The 24,683-nt window shown below is 42.5% G+C and overlaps 1 protein-coding gene across 1 annotated transcript in view; it reads right to left on the bottom strand.

Annotated features, from left to right (window-relative positions):
- Positions 1-5,372: 5,372 nt before the first annotated feature.
- LOC112246650 (cytosolic carboxypeptidase 6) overlaps positions 5,373-24,683 on the bottom strand; it is a 455,449-nt gene continuing 436,138 nt past the window's right edge. The window contains exons 10-13 of the mRNA XM_024415160.2: positions 24,389-24,541; positions 23,044-23,206; positions 6,431-6,533; positions 5,373-6,332 (exon numbers count right to left, since the gene is read on the bottom strand). Coding sequence (XP_024270928.1) covers positions 6,227-6,332; positions 6,431-6,533; positions 23,044-23,206; positions 24,389-24,541 — 525 coding nt within the window. The 3' untranslated portion in view covers positions 5,373-6,226. The remainder of the gene's footprint in view (positions 6,333-6,430; positions 6,534-23,043; positions 23,207-24,388; positions 24,542-24,683) is intronic.

Here is a 24,683-nt window from a genome sequence, read left to right on the forward strand (position 1 = left end):
TAGATTATTACGCACATTTTAGGTTTAGGAAAGTATGTATGAATCCTAAAAAAACTGTTTTGGATAGCCTTTAGATTTTTTCACATTAGATTTTTTAACCAACAGTAATGTTGGAAGATTAGTGTACATAGAATCTTAATAGGAAGAATAGTGTAAAATAGTAAGCTGTACCCTCCTCTATTGCCTGCACTAACCATGGAACTGTGTGATGACACAGGAAAGTATTGCGCCATGTGTCGGGTTAACATTTTTACATTTTGGTCTGCTCTCTGCTCCATAATCATTTAATTAGTCTATATGTCTTTTTTTAATATTATCAATTATTACTAATGTTCCCCAGCATCAACCACATGGCAGTAATGGCATTTGCAGAGGAAGCAAATGAAGGTTGACAAAACTATGTAATTAATAGAATGATAATGTAGGCCATACCAACTGAAGGGAACTAACAGTAAATTGGCAGTTGAATATGTGTTGTTATTAGGCCTACTGAAGGTCGATACTGATAGTGGCTAATATTTAACATGAAAGAAATAGGAAACAGATAAAGTCGGGGTAGCCTATAATTAATACATTCAAGACTGCTCATCCCTGCATGTTTAAAGGCTGTACAATTAAGTACAATTCAAATTCGACATATTAGCACAGAATTTAATAACATTTACTGTGGGAAAGTTGATATACTTCAGTTTGCTGCCATATGACTGGTTTCACATTTGTCAGCGATTATAAGGTAAAATAGATCTAAAACAAGTGTAATTTATATTTTCAATTCCCTTATCCAAACAGATTACTAATTTACCTAGCTCTTATCAATCGCTCTTATCAAGTTGGAAATTCATGGAAATTCGTGCATGGAGAATGCTGTTATTTATTTTAAAAATTAGTACTTTTAGGGCTGAATTTATTTTGGGCCCGTGCTACAGACAGCGATATCGGTCTGCTAATATAGGACTAGTAAAGTCCCAGTACATTACTTTGGGAAAAAATATTTAGTTAATTTATTTGATTAAAAACTCAATTTAATTCAGATTTTTCAGAGGGTGCTTTAGTGCCCTCAGCACCCCTACTTCCCACGGCTATGTAATGTTCCATTTTACAGCACTTAACTCAGGTCGGTATCGGGGCCAAACTGAACCAGTTCAAAGGACGTTGTGTCAGCTAAGGGAATAATAACACAGAGGCATACAATGTTTAATATTATGGAGTGATATCCCAGAAAGGCTCAACATAAGAAATGATGCAAAAGATACCACTACCTTCTAGGTCTGCAATGGGAACTGGGTCAGCAGCTCCTGTGAACATCTTCGGAGAGAGATAAAGAACATATGAAAGACAATTTGAGGATGACAATGGGGTTGTTTCGTCTTCCTCTAAGCAACGTTGTGGGTCGGGGTGAAGAGCACGGTTTCTATCCTTCTTACACTCACAAAGACCATCTTCTCATGGAATTAAAGATGAAATACAGGAGGCAGACAGAGAGTCTTCTTGAACTGCCCCATGATGCAGACACTGAGGCGTATGTCTTCCTGATTGGGTAATACAACCTGGACAAGTAATCTGTAATCAAACAAAATCAACTGTAGATAGCTAACGTTACAAGGCTAATGTTAGCTACATAGCTATTCCTTGCTTTGTGCAATAAGTTGCATGGTAGGAGTTACGGCGCTTGCAAGCTTGTAGTTCTAAAAGCCAGAAAGAAGTTACCTCTGGTTCATTCAGCCATCCCTATGGGAAAAATTAATGGGGAAAGAATAGGAGACCTTTTACGTCTTCGGAGACCTTTTACATAACAGCAGTCAGATCACATGACCTTCATGAATGATTTAATTTATGTGTTTTTTATTATTGCATAAACTCTTCAAAATTTTCAAAAAGTGATGTTAGCGGATGAAGATGACCTCATAGAACAAAATGTATAAGATCTCCTAAGCCTGTGTTTACCACAGACCTTATTTTCAGCGTTTATCCAAAACCCCACCAGAAACGCCATTCATTTTCTTCATAGGCTTTGCTCAATGAACCATGGCGGAATTAGTGCCTACAAAAAGACGGCATTACTATGTATTAGCTAGTTAGAGACAAACCAGAAGAGAACTGCGGTACTGCAGAAATTGTTTCCAGAAAACAGGATCCCCCATTATAGTGAATGGGGAAATCTTCGTGGTCAGCATTTGTGGATATATAAAAAATTATGAACGCAATCATGATACCAATAATTGCTTATAGTTCACAAGATATTCTTCCTTGAACCGATTACTTTAAAATCACACACTGACAAAGTTAAAAGGATAATTTAGTTGCTAAAGGAAGCCTGCAGTACCTTAGTCAGCCTTCAATTTGATAGACTCAATGAGAGGGGGCAGCACTGAGCTAGCCTGCAAAGTCACTTCCTAGAGTATTTCAAACTGCGCATAGTATGTCTTCAAAAACTGTAGCAAGATGGTGACATGCTGAAATTACACGTCCTGATCTTCAAATGTGTCACTGAGCATTCTCATAGGAAAAAATGGGGTAACGTCATCAATGGCTTTGTCCAATTCTTTTTTTTACGGTCCATGAAACATTCCCAATGGGCTGGCAAGCTAGCTATTTTGCTTGGGAGTTTTTTGTTCACAGTGGGAGTAGTTGGCTGCATATGTATTCGGCTTTACTAGTGTGCGTAATAGTGTATATTGATGATTGGAAGATAGATAGCAAGCTAATGTTTGCTAGCTAACGTTAACTAGGCAGCTGAGTTTATTATTTTTTTTATTTCACCTTTATTTAACCAGGTAGGCTAGTTAAGAACAAGTTCTCATTTGCAACTGCGACCTGGCCAAGATAAAGCATAGCAGTGTGAACTGACAACACAGAGTTACACATGGAGTAAACAATTAACAAGTCAATAACACAGTAGAAAAAAAGGTGAATCTATATACATTGTGTGCAAAAGGCATGAGGAGGTAGGCAAATAATTACAATTTTGCAGATTAACACTGGAGTGATAAATGATCAGATGGTCATGTACAGGTAGAGATATTGGTGTGCAAAAGAGCAGAAAAGTAAATAAATAAAAACAGTATGGGGATGAGGTCGGTAAAAATGGGTGGGCTATTTACCGATAGACTATGTACAGCTGCAGCGATCGGTTAGCTGCTCAGATAGCAGATGTTTGAAGTTGGTGAGGGAGATAAAAGTCTCTAACTTCAGCGATTTTTGCAATTTGTTCCAGTCACTGGCAGCGGAGAACTGGAAGGAAAGGCGGCCAAATGAGGTGTTTGCTTTGGGGATGATCAGTGAGATATACCTGCTGGAACGTGTGCTACGGGTGGGTGTTGTTATCGGATGGCACTGTGATAGACTGCATCCAGTTTGCTGAGTAGAGTATTGGAAGCTATTTTGTAGATGACATCGCCGACGTCGAGGATCGGTAGGATGGTCAGTTTTACTAGGGTAAGTTTGGCGGCGTGAGTGAAGGATGCTTTGTTGCGAAATAGAAAGCCGATTCTAGATTTGATTTTGGATTGGAGATGTTTAATATGAGTCTGGAAGGAGAGTTTACAGTCTAGCCAGACACCTAGGTATTTATAGTTGTCCACATATTCTAGGTCGGAACCGTCCAGGGTGGTGATGCTAGTCGGGCGGGCGGGTGTGGGCAGCGAACGGTTGAAAAGCATGCATTTGGTTTTACTAGCGTTTAAGAGCAGTTGGAGGCCACGGAAGGAGTGTTGTATGGCATTGAAGCTCGTTTGGAGGTTAGATAGCACAGTGTCCAAGGACGGGCCGGAAGTATATAGAATGGTGTGTCAAATATTATTGAGTGGGTTATTATTGGCATTATGGATGAAGTAAAATCGTATTGAGAATAAATAACATATCAGGTTGTACTTATATAGTATGCTTACTTATTTTCTTGTGTTCTTATTTTTATTTCTCTTGTGTTTTCATTTTACCTTGTGTTATTTGTAGTATTACATTGTTATTGATGACTGCATTGTTGGGTTTAGAGCTTACAAGAAAGGCATTTCACTGTACTTGTGCATGTGACATTAAAACGTGAAACTTAAAACTACCTACAGCTTGGATTTCCATTTGCACCGTGCATTTCAGGGCTTTCTGAGACATTTTGGAGGAGGAAAGCTTTTTTTTGAGATGTCAACCCACCCATTTTCAAACATCGTTGTCATATCTGCCAAACACTAACAGGAAGCAGTGATCTTGGTGGTCATGTGACTCTTGAGGGAAAAGAAAACTGGAATTCAATCAAATCTGCATTCTATAGACTGTGCTCAGTGGATGCAACAAAAGTATAAAACCATTTATTGGGCAGATTGAGAATCAATATAATTTTCTAATTTACGATGTCCTGACAAACAAGATACCCAGGCCTGCAGAGCGATAAAATAAGAGGATTTTATATCTCATCACGCATGTATATTATTTTTGTACCGCTTGGACGGAAGTATTCTGAGTTATTTTGAAAAGGAAACCTCCATTCCTTGACCCCAATCTAGTCTTACATTTATGATCACCCTTTGATGATTAGTTATACACACCAACCTCTCCTGGTTTTGTGGCTTTTTTATACAGGACTTACCAAAGCAGGGCTTCGAACAGACATATTGTTTGATGTGCAATTAACCATCTTCTTAAATAAACAAGAGCCTCTGGGATTTGGTAAGAGGCTAACAATATCATTACAAATGTAAGGAAGGCTAATATTAAATAGAATTGTTTTCGACTATTGAAGAGAAAATGTATTAACAATTATGCATGCATAGCTGTTTACAAATACTTAGAAAGGAATGTGGCCAGTCTAGTGGAGCAAGCGACAGAGAATAATGGCTTTAGAATCTAGATAAAGCTTAAAATGATAGCAGCACAGTGGGGACTATGCTCTTTGAATGGAATTAAGCATTTTCCTGTGTGTGTGTGTGTGTGTGTGTGTGTGTGTGTGTGTGTGTGTGTGTGTGTGTGTGTGTGTGTGTGTGTGTGTGTGTGTGTGTGTGTGTGTGTGTGTGTGTGTGTGAGAGAGAGAGAGAGAGAGAGAGAGAGAGAGAGAGAGAGAGAGAGAGAGAGAGAGAGGAAGAGAAAGAGAAAGAGAAAGAGAAAGAGAAAGAGAAAGAGAAAGAGAGAACGATGTGCTAACATACACCACATTGTTGGCCAGGGCAAAGTCTGACAGTAAAAGCATCAAAAGACAAATGTCTTTCGTCCTTCTCATTCAGCCTCTCCATCTTCTCGTCAACCATGTAAAAGTAATTTGTTTATGCTGTTATGCTGAGTGATTGCCTCACTTCTTCCAAATGACTGGTCTGAAAAAATACATGTTGTTCTTCATGCTTCACTTGACCAATATATCATTATCTCTCGCTCTCCTACTTATGCCTTTGTATTGAGCAAATCCCATGGATGGTGTTTTACAAAATACAGTGAAAAAGCACTCAGTGCTCTGAACAGATAGGTTAAATAGATGTTTACATTGCAGTAAGAAAGGGAAGTGAATGGGTATCAGTGAATTTGACACATTAAATTCATACTTGAGATGATCACCATTTTCTATAGGGATTTAAAATGCATTCATTTAATTGTATTATCCATGAAATTACTTCAGTTTAAATCAAATTGAACCCAAGTCTGTTTCTTTTAATCACAAACACCTGTGTAAACTAATACAATAAGACTGACTGAATATTAATTTGACAAACTTACAAATGTGTGTTATATTTTATAGTTTTTATCAACACAATACTTAGATACTGATAAGGTAGTGACTAAACAAAAATGGGTTACCCCTCCCAGTCCAAATAATGTATGATAGAGAGAGGCAAGATAAACACACAATAAGTTACATACAAGAGAAAACACAGGACCTTATTTACAATGACATACAGTACATACATGCATTTGAATAAAAAGCAACACCTAAAATGGAAAAAGCACATTGTGGTAATATATAAAGAATGACATATGAAGTCTTCAAATGGAGCATGAGATGTATATGTGTCAGCTTGATCGCTCCCATATATTTCATACAAAGTCAGAGAAACTTGCTCTAATGAAGTCCCATGCTATCCAAACTTGATCCTTTGTGAAAAGGAGTCCTTTATCTCAGGCTGGTGCATCTAATTTTCATGAGGGCTGTGTGGATGTAGTATAGGCCTGTGAGTCCAGAGCCCCTATAGAGTAGTCAGACTGGACTGTTGTTTCCAGTATGTTGTGGCGCTGCCTGGTGCCTAGTAGTCTAATCTTTAAGTCCCAGGTTCTTCCTCTCTGCTCCTCTCTCACCCCCAAAGGTCTTCTCGTTCCCTACTCCATTCCCCTGTCGACCCTGGGACAATACCTCTGTACTGAGGACACAAAAACACAGAAATTAGTGAATATTATCAAGATAAACAAAAAGGATGTAAACTGACAAGTTATAGAAATGTGTCATGAAAAACATTACCTGTTGATGTGATTTGGGGTTTGTGGTTTGTTGTCATCGATGAAGTTGTTGTGCCTGTAGTAGTCGAGGAATGTGCGGGCAACATTTCTTCCCAGATTCATGTCTGAGGGGACCGTGTTAAGGTTATTTTCTATAACAAGAACATATGGCGCTGTTGGCCTTTAGTTTAGTCAACACTAAGGCCATTTCTCCCCGGCTGGGAGGCCTTTACTGGAGTTACAAAGCCTCTAAATCCTGCCTCCGACACTCTATGAATAATTTAAAAAAATAAAGCTCTAGTTTCTCCCTCACAGAACGAATAGAACCATTTGCAGTAAATAACTAAGCAATAACCAGTAGAGAAATGTGGTACATAAATGACCAGTATACAACACACTGTGTTCCACACTAAGTGAGGGGAAATCAATTGCATTTCAGTCTGGTCAGCCAAAAACACGAAGGGGGAATCACATAGCGGCAATTACTTACCACCTAGGCTTTATTTAAATTAATAAGTCTAGCCGTCATCGCCAACCACATTATGGAGGACATCAATAACTTGAGACACTCCATCATACAACTGTGTGGCCATTCTGTGTGCAGTTGCCATGACGCTGGGCTGGATTAGACAGCAAACACAAATAATAACAAGATGATTTAGATTAAGGAAAAATTTAAAAAACAGTAAACAAACACTGCGGTCAATCTGGATGAATCAGCCGTATACACATAAACAATGTTATGCCAATACGGAAAACAATAAGAGAAACATTTCCTCATGTACAGTTATAATTCATAGGGCCAGAGCTCATGAAAACACTACAATAAATCCATAGACTATCAGAGATGAACACGGAGGTTCCCCAGTTCAGGTGCTTTGTTATTACGAATGTGTTCTTTACCAGACAGACAAATGATGAAATGTCACAGAGACATAATCGTTCACCTCTTGTTGTCATTTCCTTGTTGATGTTCAGATTTGACTTGTCTGTCACACCTCTGTGATTGAAACAAGTGCCCGTGAAGAAAGAAAGAAAGAAAGTGATTCAGTCGTTTGTCTTTTTTTCAATTTCTGTCAACGGTCAGAATTTACCCATTAAACATAAATCGTAGGCCCTATAGGTGCAATTCTATTACACAAAGCAGTTAACTCATAAAAAAAATCCATCCTTGGGCTGAATGGAGTGTCTGGGTGGAGGTCCATGCCTTTCTTGTAAGTGAATACATGCACCTGCGCACGCACACACATGCGCACGCACACACACACACACACACACACACACACACACACACACACACACACACACACAGACACAGACACACACACACACAGACACACACACAGACACACACACACACACACACACACAGACACACACACACACACACACACACACACAATTTTAGGTTCCAAAAGGGTTCTTTGCAGAGGGATAGGGTTCTACCAAGAACCATTTTCATCCTAAGAACCGTTTATTGGAAGAAAGGGTTCTTTGGTGATTGTTTGGAAGGCAAGAAGGATTCTTTGGAAGGTAAGAACGGTTCGGCATAGAACTCTTCTGAATCTGAATAAGCTTTTTTATTGTAATTTTTCTTCTCACTTTTAGAAAGGAGTTTGAGTAATCTGATACGTTTAAAAGAAGTGTGAGAATGTTTTCAACTTTACCTATATTATGTGAATATTTGTGCATGTATCTGGTATTCCCTTGATCATTTTACATATACCCTACTAAGATAGTTGATATCTTCGGTGAAAGCATGAGCTGGCACACACCCAAAAAGTTAGTAGAGTTGCTGACTAACGGCGAGTAAACTGTAGGCTATAAAAATTGAGTCGCAAAAGTGTTCAGAACCCTTGGCTTTCTTAACATTTTGTTTCACAAATTGGGATTAAAATGGATTCAATTGTCATATTTTGGTAAACAATCTACACAAAATATTGAGTAAAGTCAAAAATATATAGCTGTTGCATAAGTTTGTTTAGGCAATCCTAAATTAGTTCAGGAGTAAAATTTGTCTTAATAAATCACATAAGAAGCTACATGGACTCATTGTGTGTGAAATAATAGGGGTTGACATGATTTTTGACACAATACCCAATAATGAAAAGCAAAACTGAAATATCACATTTACATAAGTCTTTAGACCCTTTACTCAGTACTTTGTTGAAATACATTTGGCAGCGATTACAGCCTTGAGTCTTCTTGAATATGACGCTAAATAATCAAATCAAATCAAATTTATTTATATAGCCCTTCGTACATCAGCTGATATCTCAATGTGCTGTACAGAAACCCAGCCTAAAACCCCAAACAGCAAGCAATGCAGGTGTAGAAGCACGGTGGCTAGGAAAATCTCCCTAGAAAGGCCAAAACCTAGGAAGAAACCTAGAGAGGAACCAGGCTATGTGGGGTGGCCAGTCCTCTTCTGGCTGTGCCGGGTGGAGATTATAACAGAACATGGCCAAGATGTTCAAATGTTCATAAATGACCAGCATGGTCCAATAATAATAAGGCAGAACAGTTGCAACTGGAGCAGCAGCACGGCCAGGTGGACTGGGGACAGCAAGGAGTCATCATGTCAGGTAGTCCTGAGGCATGGTCCTAGGGCTCAGGTCCTCCGAGAGAGAGAAAGAAAGAGAGAAAGACAGAATTAGAGAGAGCACACTTAAATTCACACAGGACACCGAATAGGACAGGAGAAGTACTCCAGATATAACAAACTGACCCTAGCCCCCCGACACATAAACTACTGCAGCATAAATACTGGAGGCTGAGACAGGAGGGGTCAGGAGACACTGTGGCCCCATCCGAGGACACCCCCGGACAGGGCCAAACAGGAAGGATATAACCCCACCCACTTTGCCAAAGCACAGCCCCCACACCACTAGAGGGATATCTTCAACCACCGACTTACCATCCTGAGACAAGGCTGAGTATAGCCTGAGCTTGACACACCTGTATTTGGGGAGTTTCACCCATTCTTCTCTGCAGATCCTCTCAAGCTCTGTCAGGTTGGATGGGGAGCGTTGCAATACAGCTATTTTCAGTTCTCTCCAAAAATGTTCAATCGGGTTCAAGTCCAGGCTCTGGCTGGGCAACTCAAGGTCATTCAGAGACTTGTCCCAAAGCCACTCTTGCAGTTAATTCAGAAAGTATTCAGACTCTTTGACTTTTTCAAAATGTTAAGTTACAGCCTTATTGTAAAAATGGATTTAATCATTTTTTCCCTAATCAATCTATAGACAATATCCCATAATGACAAAGCAAAAACAGGTTTTTAGAAATTTTTGCAAACTTGTATTTATCTTTTCGTTGCATAAGATGACTCAACCAATCAATGCACATGCAAAAACACAGATATTGACACAACAATTCTGAAACGCAACCTGCAATTGAGCATGCTGGGAAATATGATGACGATGGACGTGGTTTTGAGTGACACAATTACACAATGAGTGACACAATTACACTCAACTCTGATTATTAACACCAGGGCCTTGGTCAGGGAGGTGACCAAGAACATGGATGGTCACTTTGACAGAGCTCCTGAGTTCCTCTGTGGAGATTGGAGAACCTTCCAGAAGGATAACCATCTCTGCAACACTCCACCAATCAGGCCTTTATGGTAGAGTGACCAGACGGAAGCCACTCCTCAGTAAAAAGCACATGACAGCCCGCTTGGAGTTTGCCAAAAGCCACCTAAAGACTTTAAGACCATAAGAAACAAGATTCTCTGGTCTGATGAAACCAAGATTGAACTCTTTGGTCATGGAATGACAATCGTCACATCTGGAGGAATCCTGGAACCATCCCTACGGTGAAGCATGGTGGTGGCAGCATCATGCTGTTGGGATGTTTTTCAGCCTAATGTCTAATTGTTTTCACCTGTTCCTTGTTGGGGTTTTGGGATGGGTGTTATTTAAGTTCGTTTTGCCCGCTGGTGTTTGTGTGGGCTTGTTGGTTGTTATGTTTGGTGATGTATCGTGTTTTGGTTTTGGGTTTTTCGCTGTCCAGTGTGCGTCTAGGTTTTGGGTTGGTTTAGCGCCAGTGTTTTGGGCATTCAGCCACGTTTTGGACCTGTTACGATTTGAAGGACATTAAAGCGTTTTCCCGTTCATTTTGCTCTCTGCATCTGACTCCTCACTCATTTCACTCACCCGTCGTTACACTGCTCCAGAGCACTCAGGACCTCAAACTGGGGCAAAGGTTCACCTTCCAACAGGACAACGATCCAAAGCACACAGCCAATACAACGCAGGAGTGGATTTGGGACAAATCCTATGGGGACAACCTGAAGAACACTATATGTTTGGAAGATATGTTAGAAGAGCAACATATATTACTTCTAGCCCTTCACTGAACTGATGGCTATAATTTTGAGGATTCTTTTGAAGACATGTAGCAGTACAAAATAGGCCGATTCGTCCTCCACAGAGAATGACTGTATCTACACTGAACAAAAATATAAATGCAACATTTTTAAATGTTAAACCATTTTAAAGAGAGTTACAGTTCATATAAGGAAATCAGTCAATTGAAATAAATAAATTAGGCCCTAATCTATGGATTTCACATGAATGGGAATACAGATATGCATCTGTTGGTAACAGATACTGTACCTTAAAAGAAAGTAGGGGCGTGGATCAGAAAACCAGTAGTATCTGTTGTGACCACCATTTGTCCATAGCTTATGCCTGCCCATACCAGAACCGCCACCATTAGGCACTCTGTTCACAACATTGACATCAGCAAACCGCACGCCCACACAACGCCATAAACGCTGTCTGTCAGTTGAAACCGGGATTCATCCGTGAAGAGAACACTTCTCCAGCGTGGCAGTGGCCATCGAAGGTGAGCATTTGCCCACTGAAGTCAGTTACGACGCCGAACTGCAGTCAGGTCAGGACCCTGGTGAGGACGACGAGCACACAAGTTCTCTAAAATGACATTGGAGGTGGCTTATGGGTAGAGAAATTAACATGAAATTCTCTGGCAACAGCTCTGGTGTACATTCCTGCAGTCAGCATGCCAATTGCATGCTCCCTCAAAACGTGAGACATCTGTGGCATTGTGTTGTGTGACAAAACTGCACATTTTAGAGGGGCACTCTATTGTCCGCAGCACAAGGTGCACCTGTGTAATGATCATGCTGTTTAATCAGCTCCTTGATATGCCACACCTGTCAGGCGGATAGATTATCTTGGCAAAGGAGAAATGCTCACTAACCCGGATGTAAACACATTTGTGCACAAAATGTGAGAGAAATAAGCTTGGAACATTTTTGGGATCTTTTATTTCAGCTAATTAAACATGGGACCAACACTTAACATGTTAAGTATATATTATTGTTCACTATATACAGATCTATTTTAACCTGCTCTACAGGATGTTATCCTAAGAGGTCATGCTACACCAGCCGCTGGGAGACCACCATCTGTCATGTATCCTTGACATCTTCATTTTGACCTCGGGAAAGTTTTGTGTTGCCCCTTGGTCAACAGAAACGGCGCCAGCGTAAACGCATACTCTGAACAACGACAGAAATGGCCCAGGATCCCGTGGAGTGCAGATGGCCTCTCAGCTTGTGATGTCACATCTCACATCTATCACAGGACGTTGGTGATGGACGAACGTTTCGGAAGGAGAGGACTTCATCTGCACCACAGCTACACGCGGGACACTCCAGCAACCTGATTGGCTGCCGGCCCGTTGTCAAAGGCAACCAGAGCGGTCGGGATGGGCTGCTAGCGGCAGGAAGTGGGACTCTGCCAAAGCACAGCTTGAGGGCCGCCCGCAGAAAATATTAACTCTACACACCAGGCAGGAAGAAAAGGTGCTGCATAGTCAAGGGGTGTGGAAGTTTGGCATCCCTTCTTGCAACAGTGCATAAAGAAAAAAATATATGCAGTTGACAATATGTAAGTCTTTCACTGACACAAAAAGACACATTCCACTTAGAACACACAGACAGTACATTTTCCCTTTCAGAATAAAGGCACAATTCAGAATTTCTCTTTTACAATCAAATATTCTTCCAATTCCTTGTCTCCATAGAAAATAAGGCTGCCCAATATAAGTAGGTCCACTGGCACTGTCAGGTAGAGAATAAGCCTTCCCTGAAGGACCTTCTCTGCCAATATCTTCCTCTTAGGCTAATTTCTATACTAAATCTCCCTCCCTGGAGATAAACGCAGGACATAAGGAAAAAAGACTGGACACTAGACAGCTGGCTCTGAGCTCATTAGCAGTCCATTGTACTGTAATTCACAGAGAGGACAGGCCAGAGAATACAGGATGTCCCTAGGAAACAAGGCAAGAAATTGGGTGGTAAATTAGGGTGAGCGCTTCATCGCGTTATCAGATGGAAAACAGAACAGAGGAAGTAGACTACAGTCGCTCTCAGAGAGGAATTCTGTGTGTGTGTAGCTTGCTGGTTAAGGTGATAGGAACTCACCTTTTAGTACATTGGAATGTCAGGTTGACGAGAAGGGGAGAGTTGTGCTGGATCTACAGTGGGGCAGAGAGGAAGGAAGCAGCCTCTCTCTCTCTCTCTTTCTCTCTCATTGGATCGTGAGGAGGTTTAATATCTCTTCTATCCATCCTTGTAGGATCGATAAAGGCCTATGTTGTGACTCAAGGACGAGCCAACATGGGGCTGATGAGGTGACAGACAACAGGGAAATGGACACTACACATTAGCTACGACAGATGATTTGTTTACCAGGCTGTTTATCTGCTTTCAGTGTCATGTGCCCAGTCTAAAGAAACAGACAGACGTACAATGATTCCCCAATGACAAGGAACAAGACATCAGCGTCCACAGCAGACCATTCCTAACAAGAAAACAAATTAGGGACATCAGCACCATCAATACCTTCAAGTGACAGGCCTGTCACCAGGGTGTCACAAAGAGCCAATTAACAATGCTAATTAAAACAGTAAACAGCGGTGGACAAAGGGAGCATGTTTTTCCCCCTACAGCTCAACTATGCTCAAAGACCTTGTGTCATTTTCATATAGGACAAAAGCAACAAAACATCCATCTCCAACAAGAGGACACAACCAGGTAGTAAACTTTGTAGCTATTGTGTAAAGCTTCATTCATTTGACATACAATACCTGTTCCCCCTATAGACTTATGGCTCCCCCTTCCAGACATCCAGACACAAAACACAGGCATCCATGCAGTAACAAAGACAAAACACACACACACACACACACACACACACACACACACACACACACACACACACACACACACACACACACACACACACACACACACACACACACACACACACACACACACAGCCATCAGATAGGGGCCCATCTTCAGCAGACTCCTAATCGGGAATGACAGCCGTGATATGGAGTAGCCCTGAGTGCTGCAGATCTGGGGTCTGTCCAGTGTCGGCTGCTTAAGAGGAGCAGAGGGTAGGCAGGCAACAGATTTGGCCAATGGCTAGATTGGTAAGTACGTACACAATGATGTCCATCTCACGCCATAAAGCTCTAGCTGGCTATTTAATCTGTCTGCCTAAAAGCCACTAGGGATGGTGATGGAAATATAATTTAATGAACCTGCGTCACAAGTCTCAAGTCTCCATGTGTACTGTCATGTAAGACAACTAATAGGGTTTTGATGAATAATTGCATTTGTTTGAGGATAAAAGTAAGCCGACACTGTCGGGGGGGGAGAAAGGAAGGCAACAATAGAAAAGAATTTGCAACTGGGGAAGAATATTTGCCTGATATCCATCATTTGCATACTTGTCACTGTCCATCAATTATGTCTAACAATCAGTGAATACTGAAATGTTCTATTGGCAAGTTTGGTATTCAAATGTGAGTCTAGCTCCCATGCTTTGTGCGTACCAATGTCATACTGTTGTCAGAATGATCTCCTAGACTGCAGTTAGCTGTCAGGCCGTGCGGTCTTCAGGCAGGGAACCAGTGGGCTGGTGATTGATGTTGAAGCCAGGAGGAACCACTGAGCTGTCCGGTTCCACATTGTGCTTCTAGTGCTGTATCAATTTATGTGTACGGAAGCCAGCACAACTTAAGTGAGGCAGAAATATCAAACTAAGGGTTTGACAACATGGCCGTGCTTGAGTGAGACTTTTACTGTGAGACCCAGGGATAATGGGTATTTCCGGAGCCGTCTAGAGCCTAAAGGACAGGGGGAAATGGCACACACCCGGAACATGGAGCAGTCGCTCTTCAGTGGATTAAAGTCCAACGCTGGACTTGTTAACTTGTCAAAGTAAAAAGGGCAACACGTAGATGCCTCTCACCACTGGCATGTCTGGGCATATGACAAAGCTAGTAATGGAGTTCATCGTCCAATCAACTCTCACCATCTTACTTTGAGTAAATGGAAGGCATTGCGTAAAGTTTTATAAAATACCAAAAAGTGGGAAGATTTGAAAGTCACAGAGTACTTGCTCTCTCAGTCAAAGCGTCAAGCTGGGTTTTGAATAAGGTCCCAGATTCTCTCAACCTTCACACTTGCTGGTCTCACTGTTAATGATGCTCTGACATTACAGTGTGTATACAACATAACATTAAAAAAATATTTTTGATGGAGAAAATAGAATAACCTAAAAACCCACACAATAACCTAAAGGACAAAATAGAATAACCTGAAAACCCACACAATAACCTAAAGGACAAAATAGAATAACCTGAAAACCCACACAATAACCTAAAGGACAAAATAGAATAATCTCGACACAAGGATAAACCAAATGTGCCTGCTCTGTCCTGCTTCAGAGATATTACACATACTTAAAGTACCACATCACTTTTTAAGAAAAAACCTTTTCATTTATCTATAGAAAACAGCTCCACAACAAAGTCTTTGAGCAAGCGACTGGTACTGTACCTTCATCTGGATGAGTGCTCATCTCCTCATAATGTTTCCCATACCCATCCACGAAGAGCCATAACAGACCAACACAGAGACTTTAGACTCAGAGGGACACCAGTCCTATGAAACCTCTATGGAATCTTCCCAATATAAGAACAAAGCAAATGCCACAGTGAATTCTCAGCAAGAAACATAATTTCTCTCCATTTTGTGTGAGATTACAGGTGGTGCTAAATCATTAAACGACAGGAAATATTCCAACTGCTCTAGTGGGGAACATTCACAGCTTGCTCATCCAATATAATGAGTCTTTAAGACCTGGGTTACCATACACAGGGGAAGGAAAGGAAGGACAAATCTGTGAGATTGAAAGATTTCCCATCCAGCACCCTCTCTGAGGCCCTCTATGCTGTGATAAAGGCCCATGCTACTAGACAGGTTAAGATTTCAATGCCGGTGGCTACAATAGTCTCAGCAGCATATCGGAGAAGGTTGGGTTAATTTGGGGTCCAGGTAATTATTTATTTGTCATGAATTTGTTTTTTGGAGCGGGATGGGGGTTGCAAAGCTTAAAGGTCTTTGTTGATGATTTGCACGCTCCATAGGCCAGATCACTGGCGCGTAAAAGCGACATGGCTGGTTCCTTCAACCTGTCTGACCCCAATTTTTGCTCTACATGAAGTCTCCGCTGTCCTCTCCCCTCGTAGAGCTGACACTCCCCATCCCCAGGCCCAGCCTCACGCAGCCCCCAGGGCCTGTTCTTGTCTGACCTTCAGCACCCCACCTCCCCTACCATGACTCAGTCCTCCCCTCCACCTCCCCATCACCCACCACGCTCGCCTCACTATGGAATTACTATACAATGCTCTGCCATTTAGATGAATACCTCACTTAATCCATCTTGCTCTCAGCCAGCGGACTTTAGCACAGAGAGACCAACAAAGACTGCCAGTAAACACTGCTGCTCCCGAAGCATAAAGGAGGGGTGTGACGGGCCACCGCAGCTCTGTTCGGTTTTCTCATCTCTTTCTTTAAGCCCAATGCACAGCGACAAATAATCAAGGGACTTGTTATGCCCTGGTTATTTGGCATAGTGGCCACCTATCTATGCAGTATGATGCTGGCTATCACTGTGGTTATGCTATGTACATACATATTACAGAAGCATCTACTGTTCCAACTGTCTTCTCTATACAGCACATCTGTTTCATGTGGGAAAACAAAAAAAGGAACATGTTCAAGGAGAGGGAAAGTTGTGACTCTTTCCACACACAGTAAATTGCTTTTTTTTTGTGGTTTCCATCCCATTTTTGACACTAAGGGAAAATAATCTCCTGGCTACAGAGTAATTCTACATGGATGGGTTTCTTATTATAGAGAGCCAGTCAACTAGTCCTTGGACTTGACGGTTCAGTGAAACACTAGGTGGGGAAAAAGCACTGAGTGAAATGAGAAGTTTAAAGATGGCGCTACAGTGGATAGCTGCAATCTGACCAATTCTGCTATTTTCAGTTTTTTTTTATGCTGTGTGATTTTACATAATATTTCCGCCATTATTTCCTATGACCAAAAACAGCTTCTGGACATCAGAACAGCGATCACTAGAGATCATTCGATTTGGTTGAAGATTTCTACTTAAAGGAGTAGACAGCTGTGGATGTACTGCTCTTTCCAGACCAGGCCCTAATCGCGGGCCTCAAAAGAGGAAGAGATGGCACAAGAGGGGCAAACGAGCAGGCTTCCTGACGAGACTAAATGGATGATATACCGCCTCTACCCTTCGTTCTATTGGTGAACATAGAGAACAACAGGGACGAGCTCCGTTTGAGACTATCCTGTCAATGGGAGCTGAAGAACTATAATATCCTATGTTTCTCGGAGTCGTGGCTGAACAAAGACTATGGATAATATACTGTACATCTAGCTAGTTTTTCTATGCATCATCAAGACCAAACATCAGCTTTGGGTAAGGATAAGGGGGAGGTGTGTGCCTCTTTGTTAACTACAGCTGGTGCGCAATCTCTAATACTAAGGAAGTCTCAAGGTTTTGCTCGCTTGATACCTCATGATAAACTGCAGACATACTATTTACCAAGTGAGTTTTCCTTCACATTTTTCATAGCTGTCTATTTATCACCACAAACCGATGCTGGCACTAAGATAAAGCTGCATAGGGCCATAAGCAAACAAGAAAGCGCACATCCAGAGGCAATGCAAGGAAACTTACCTCATTTTTAGTAGCATGTCACTTGTGCAACCAGAGGCAAAAAAACACATACAAAGCTCTCCCTCACCCTCCATTTGGCAAATCTGACCATAACTCTATCCTCCTGATTCTTGCTTACAAGTAAAAATGAACAGGAAATACCAGCACTCAATTCTGAAGTGGTCCGACGACGTGGATGCTAAGCTACAGGACTGTTTCGCTAGCACAGACTGAAATATGTTCCGGGATTCATCCAAAAACATTGAGATGTATAGCACATCAGTCAGTGGCTTCATTAATAAGTGCATCAATGACATCGTCCCCACAGTGACGTCACGTACATATCCCAACCAGAAGCCATGGATTACAGGCAACATCCGCACTGAGCTAAAGGCTAGAGCTGCCGCTTTCAAGGAGCCCCCAGGTGGTGAGGGTAGGCCACAACACATCTGCCACACTGACCTTTAACACGGAGGCTTCTCAGGGGTAAGTGCTTAGTCCCCTCCCGTACTCCCTGTTCACCCACAACTGCGTGGCTGCACACGACTCCAACACCATCATTAAGTCTGCTGACGATGATGGTGGTTGCCTGATCAACGATAATGATGAGTGTGGCGCCAGGACAACAACCTCTCCCTCAACATCAGCAAGACAAAGGAGCTGATCCTGGACTACAGGAAATGAGGGCTCCCATCCACATCAACAGGGCTGTAGTGGAGCGGGTCGAGAGCTTCAAGTTCCTCTGTGTCCACATCACTAAGGAATTATCATGGTCCACACACACCAACACAATCGTGAAGAAGGCTGCTCAGGGAGCTGAAAAGATCTGGCATGGGCCCTCAGATCCTCAAAAAGTTCTACAGCTGCACCAATGAGAGCATCTTGACTGGCTGCATCACCACTTGGTATGACAACTGCTTGGCATTCGACCACAAGGTGCTACAGAGGGTAGTGGGTACAGCCCAGTGCATTACTGGGGCCGAGCTCCCTACCATCCAGGAACTCTATACCAGGCTTCACCACACTTCAACTATGACAGACAAAATGAGAAAAAAAATCCAGAAAATCACATTGTAGGATTTTTTATGAATTTATTTGCAAATTATGGTGGAAAATAAGTATTTGGTCACCTACAAACAAGTAAGATTTCTGGCTCTTACAGACCTGAGGCTCCTCTGTCCTCCACTCGTTACCTGTATTAATGGCACATGTTTGAACTTGTTATCAGTATAAAAGACACCTGTCCACAACCTCAAACAGTCACACTCCAAACTCCACTATGGCCAAGACCAAAGAGCTGTCAAAGGACACCAGAAACAAAATTGTAGACCTGCACCAGGCTGGGAAGACTGAATCTGCAAAAGGTAAGCAGCTTGGTTTGAAGAAATCAACTGTGGGAGCAATTATTAGGAAATGGAAGACATACAAGACCACTGATAATCTCCCTTGATCTGGGGCTCCACGCAAGATCTCACCCCGTGGGGTCAAAATGATCACAAGAACGGTGAGCAAAAATCCCAGAACCACACGGGGGGACCTAGTGAATGACCTGCAGAGAGCTGGGACCAAAGTTACAAAGCCTACCATCAGTAACACACTACGCTGCCAGGGCCTCAAATCCTGCAGTGCCAGACGTGTCCCCCTGCTTAAGCCAGTACATGTCCAGGCCCGTCTGAAGTTTGCTAGAGAGCATTTGGATGATCCAGAAGAAGATTGGGAGAATGTCATATGGTCAGATGAAACCAAAGTATAACTTTTTGGTAAAATCTCAACTCGTCGTGTTTGGAGGACAAAGAATGCTGAGTTGCATCCAAAGAACACCATACCTACTGTGAAGCATGGGGGTGGAAACATCATGCTTTGGGGCTGTTTTTCTGCAAAGGGACCAGGACGACTGATCCGTGTAAAGGAAAGAATGAATGGGGCCAAGTATCGTGAGATTTTGAGTGAAAACCTCCTTCCATCAGCAAGGGCATTGAAGATGAAACGTGGCTGGGTCTTTCTGCATGACAATGATCCCAAACACACCGCCCGGGCAATGAAGGAGTGGCTTCGTAAGAAGCATTTCAAGGTCCTGGAGTGGCCTAGCCAGTCTCCAGATCTCAAACCCATAGAAAATCTTTGGAGGGAGTTGAAAGTCCGTGTTGCCCAGCAACAGCCCCAAAACATCACTGCTCTAGAGGAGATCTGCATGGAGGAATGGGCCAAAATACCAGCAACAGTGTGTGAAAACCTTGTGAAGACTTACAGAAAACGTTTGACCTCTGTCATTGCCAACAAAGGGTATATAACAAAGTATTGAGATCAACTTTTGTTTTTGACCAAATACTTATTTTCCACCATAATTTGCAAATAAATTCATTAACAATCCTACAATGTGATTTTCTGGATTTTTTTCCTCTCATTTTGTCTGTCATAGTTGAAGTGTACCTATGATGAAAATTACAGGCCTCTCTCATATTTGTAAGTGGGAGAACTTGCACAATTGGTGGCTGACTAAATACTTTTTTGTCCCACTGTATATAGCCAAGTTATTTTTATTCGTTGTGTTATTATTTTTCAATTATTTCTCTTTTTTTCATTCTGTGTTGTTGGGAAGGGCCCGTAAGTAAGTATTTCACTGCTAGTCTACGACTGTTGTTTACGAAGCGTGTGACAAATAACATTTGATTTGATTTGAAATTCCAGCATCAGTAACAGGCTTTACAGACTTTTTGATATACACAAGATCAAATAATAAACAAACAATTAAACAAAGAAGTGAATGGATTCCCTATTTTTATTTTATTTCACCTTTATTTAACCACGTAGGCTAGTTGAGAACAAGTTCTCATTTGCAACTGCGACCTGGCCAAGATAAAGCAAAGCAGTGTGACACAGACAACAACAACAGAGTTACACATGTAGTAAACAATAAACAAACCAATAACACAATAAACAAGTCAATGACACAGTAGAAAAAAGAAAGTCTATATACAGTTTGTGCAAAAGGCATGAGGAGGTAGGCAATAAATAGGCCATAGGAGTGAATAATTACAGTTTAGCAGATTCACACTGGAGTGATAAATGAGCAGAGGATGTGCAAGTAGAGATACTGGTGTGCAAAAGAGCAGCAAAGTAAATCAAATAAAAACAGTATGGGGATGAGGTAGGTAGATTGGGTGGGCTATTTACAGATGGACTGCTGCTCAAATAGTTGATGTTTAAAGTTGGTGAGGGAAATAAAAGTCTCTAACTTCAGCGATTTTTGCAATTTGTTCCAGTCACTGGCAGCAGAGAACTGGAAGGAAAGGCGGCCAAATGAGGTATTTGCTTTGGGGATGATCAGTGAGATATACCTGCTGGAACGTGTGCTACGGGTGGGTGTTGTTATCATGACCAGTGAACTGAGATAAGGCGGAGCTTTACCTAGCCTAGACTTATAGATGACCTGGAGCCAGTGGGTCTGGCGACGAATATGTAGCGACGGCCAGCCAACTAGAGCATACAGGTCGCAGTGGTGGGTGGTATAAGGTGATTTGGTAACAAAACGGATGGCACTGTGATAGACTGCATCCAGTTTGCTGAGTAGAGTATTGGAAGCTATTTTGTAGATGACATCGCCGACGTCGAGGATCGGTAGGATGGTCAGTTTTACTAGGGTAAGTTTGGCGGCGTGAGTGAAGGATGCTTTGTTGCGAAATAGAAAGCCGATTCTAGATTTGATTTTGGATTGGAGATGTTTAATATGAGTCTGGAAAGAGAGTTTACAGTCTAGCCAGACACCTAGGTATTTATAGTTGTCCACATATTCTAGGTCGGAACCGTCCAGGGTGGTGATGCTAGTCGGGCGGGCGGGTGTGGGCAGCGAACGGTTGAAAAGCATGCATTTGGTTTTACTAGCGTTTAAGAGCAGTTGGAGGCCACGGAAGGAGTGTTGTATGGCATTGAAGCTCGTTTGGAGGTTAGTTAGCACAGTGTCCAAGGAAGGGCCAGAAGTATACAGAATGGTGTCATCAGCGTAGAGGTGGATCAGGGAATCGCCCGCAGCAAGAGCGACATCATTGATATATACAGAGAATCGGCCCGAGAAATAAGGGTGGCTGGCAGTGTGTTATCTACAGTGTGACAGAGTGATACCAGGCAGGACTATAGCTATACAGAGCAGAGCCACACACAGACACCTCACCCTCCTGACACTAGAGGGCACTTAGGCTACACATAATATCTCCTCTCATCTCAGTCATTCTGGACACTGCACAGTACACTTTCTGCCTGTAGGCTGAAGCTTCACACCACTCTGGTTTTCTGCCTCTTCTCTATCCCATGGATCTGAGCTGTGTCAAGGTAATACAAGGTAAACTGATGGAAAACTTGAGTCTATAGAGAATGTCAATTTAACCCTGAATCCCTTTGGAGTGTACAAAACACTGTGCGATTAACAGGCCTGCTGTATTCTAGTCTTCGTCACAACGAAAGCAGAACCCACATGCTCTCTACCTCTTTTCTACACAAAATCAATGGGGCAGGTGCCGCCTTCCCACTGTCACTATGTATCTGTCGGAACATGAGAGCAAGGCAGTGCGATAGGGGCTGACCTGATTCATCCACACCTCAGCCCTGCGCTGCATGCCAATCGAGCCAGGCCTCCAATAATGACTTCTGGAATAATTAAGAAATCAATAGGCTCTCGTCTGGCCCTAAATGAGAGGTTGTTACTATAGGAGCAGGCAGCATGTGGATAAACGCTAGGGGATGGAGCGCCACTACAATAGCCTGACATTATCACCCTCAGCCCTCATTACTGGGCTCTACAGACGTCTGTTCTGTTGCCTGGTGTACAGACATCACTGGCCCAGAAAACTGTACAGGACTGGCTTTTGTCTACTCAGGAGCAGCATTGATTTGGAGAATCAGAGCTTTTGTAGTCTGGGGTATCTCCCTTAAGAGGACACAAATGTAATCTGCCCACAGTGCCCAATCTCTGCTCACTGGCAGGGCTCTCAAGAAGAAATCGGATTCTGTTTGCGACGCGTTTTGTTGTCCAAAAATACAGAAAACACTGTTGGTGTTTGAACACTGGTTTGCTGGCTCAATGACACAAGCCTTTCAATACATGAGGCAACAAGCAAACAATCTACACAGGACTCTATCACACACCTTCCTGGGACATAACCTCACACTCAATATCCCTTTAAACCAATCTATCTGTGCTGCAGCCTGTATCCAACGAGTCCCAAGCACCAGAACACCACAATTCCCTGTGCTCCTCTTGCCTCTATTCTACCTGGATGGTCAGGATGTATTGATTGAACTATCAATCAACTCTGACATCCATACAGCATGATTTCTATGGGATGTGAAGCTCAGAAGTTTGGGGAAGTTAGGGGAGGGAGGGAGAAATGGAGGAAACATCAGTGAGGTACACATGTTGTGTACTCAATCTCTGCCTCTCCTCCAGATGCCTCCTTTCCTCTCACCCAACAGCCAGCGGGAGAGGCAGGGGAGGCTGAAAAGAATGGGGAGCCTGGCCAGGCCACCTGGGGCCCCTAATGAGGACAATGAGAGAGAAGGATACAGGTGTCCTCTGTGTAGGGAACGGGCGCCGTGCTCCCTGCTGCCATGTAGCTGTAGAAGGACACCTCCAGGGTGTAGCAGTAGGACATGTCGTCCAGCAGGCCGCCCAGGAAGCGCCTCCCGGTGCCAGCTTTCACAACATCACGGTTAAACGATGTGTTGGACTGTGGGGGTGAAACACATTGTTAACAGAGTGCATTCTACTATACCAGCATTATAATTCAAATGAGATTTAATTAGTCTGAAAAATGACAAAATATATTTTGCATACGGATGTGGGATCTTAATTTGATCACCCTGTTGCAGGAGAACTTCCGGCAATGCAGTGTATTTGATGTTTAAAAAGTATTCTGAAGTTTGTCATTTGCAATTTTCCCACTACAAAAATGCCCATTAATTATAATTTCACATTTCCCGTTGCTGCAGGATTTTTTTCCTGCTGTAGCAAACAGGCTCAAATTAAGATCCTACATCTGTAGAAGTGTGTTGGTGAATTCCAATGCTTCATTCTAACAATGCCTATACTCCTCATTGCAGTCTTGTTGTTATGCATAGTAACATGGATTGTAAGTCAGCTTCAGCATTTAACATGATTCAGTCAATTTAGGAAGTTTCCATTGCTCTTTAGTTCACTCAACTTGAATGGAATATGACCCCTGTAACTTAAATGCAGACTTCCACTCCTGGCAGAACTTATTGAGTTCTATGACTATGTGCTTTGGGCAGTGCTGAATGAGCAGTAAGAAAAGAGCACAGTAAGGGACATGACTTCTGGCCAGCTGTCACCGCTACTATACACACCCCAACGGTATACACACACACGCACACACACACGCACACATGCAGGCATACACACTGCTGTAGACAAAGATGAGCTCTTTATTGAGACAGCATCACAAATAACCAGTGGACAATCTGTGATATCCTTTATGTATGGAGGGTGGCTAAAATTATTTTAGCTGTTGAAAGAATTTCCGTGTGTACTGGTGAAGAAAGTATATGAGAGCTGTGAACGTGTCGCTGCACAGAAAAGGTTATTCTTCTGGCTATACTGTATGTAACTGGCACTGCTGAAAAATGGCACTTTGGCTGAGCGCTGAAGGTCAGTGTGGCTGGGAGGAGGAGGGAAACAGACTTTTCAAATATAAAGCTTCCACACCCAGCTCTATGATAGATCTCAGTTTACCCTGTGGTTCAGGCAGTCACTATTGTAGCATAGACAACCAGCACCTGCTATTATGTGGGCTGTATTCCTGTGGAACATCTGTGAGATGAGTAGGGTTAGGATTGATATGGCCTGACCAGGGAAAACTCTGGGCCCTGGTTGATTGATGTGAGGAACTTACGAAGGAGAAGTCTGGGGCGTTTTGGCAGAGCAGGCGAGGGAACACGGCCTGTCTCTGGACTCTCTCCTCCTCCTCAAACACGTTCCCATACATGAAGCCATTCATCATGGTGGAGTGGGCGTGCACATCAATGTAGAACTCCAGACCCACCTTCTGTGTACGCCACAAACAAATACAGACAGACAGACAAACAAAGAGAAATATAGAGAAAGCAGTGGTGTCACAAATGGAGTGTAAACCTCCTGAATATACACCATTTACACATTTCATAGCCATTGCCATTTCCATCAAAATG

The sequence above is a fragment of the Oncorhynchus tshawytscha genome, linkage group LG01, assembly GCF_018296145.1.
Source record: "Oncorhynchus tshawytscha isolate Ot180627B linkage group LG01, Otsh_v2.0, whole genome shotgun sequence".
Lineage (NCBI taxonomy): Eukaryota > Metazoa > Chordata > Actinopteri > Salmoniformes > Salmonidae > Oncorhynchus > Oncorhynchus tshawytscha.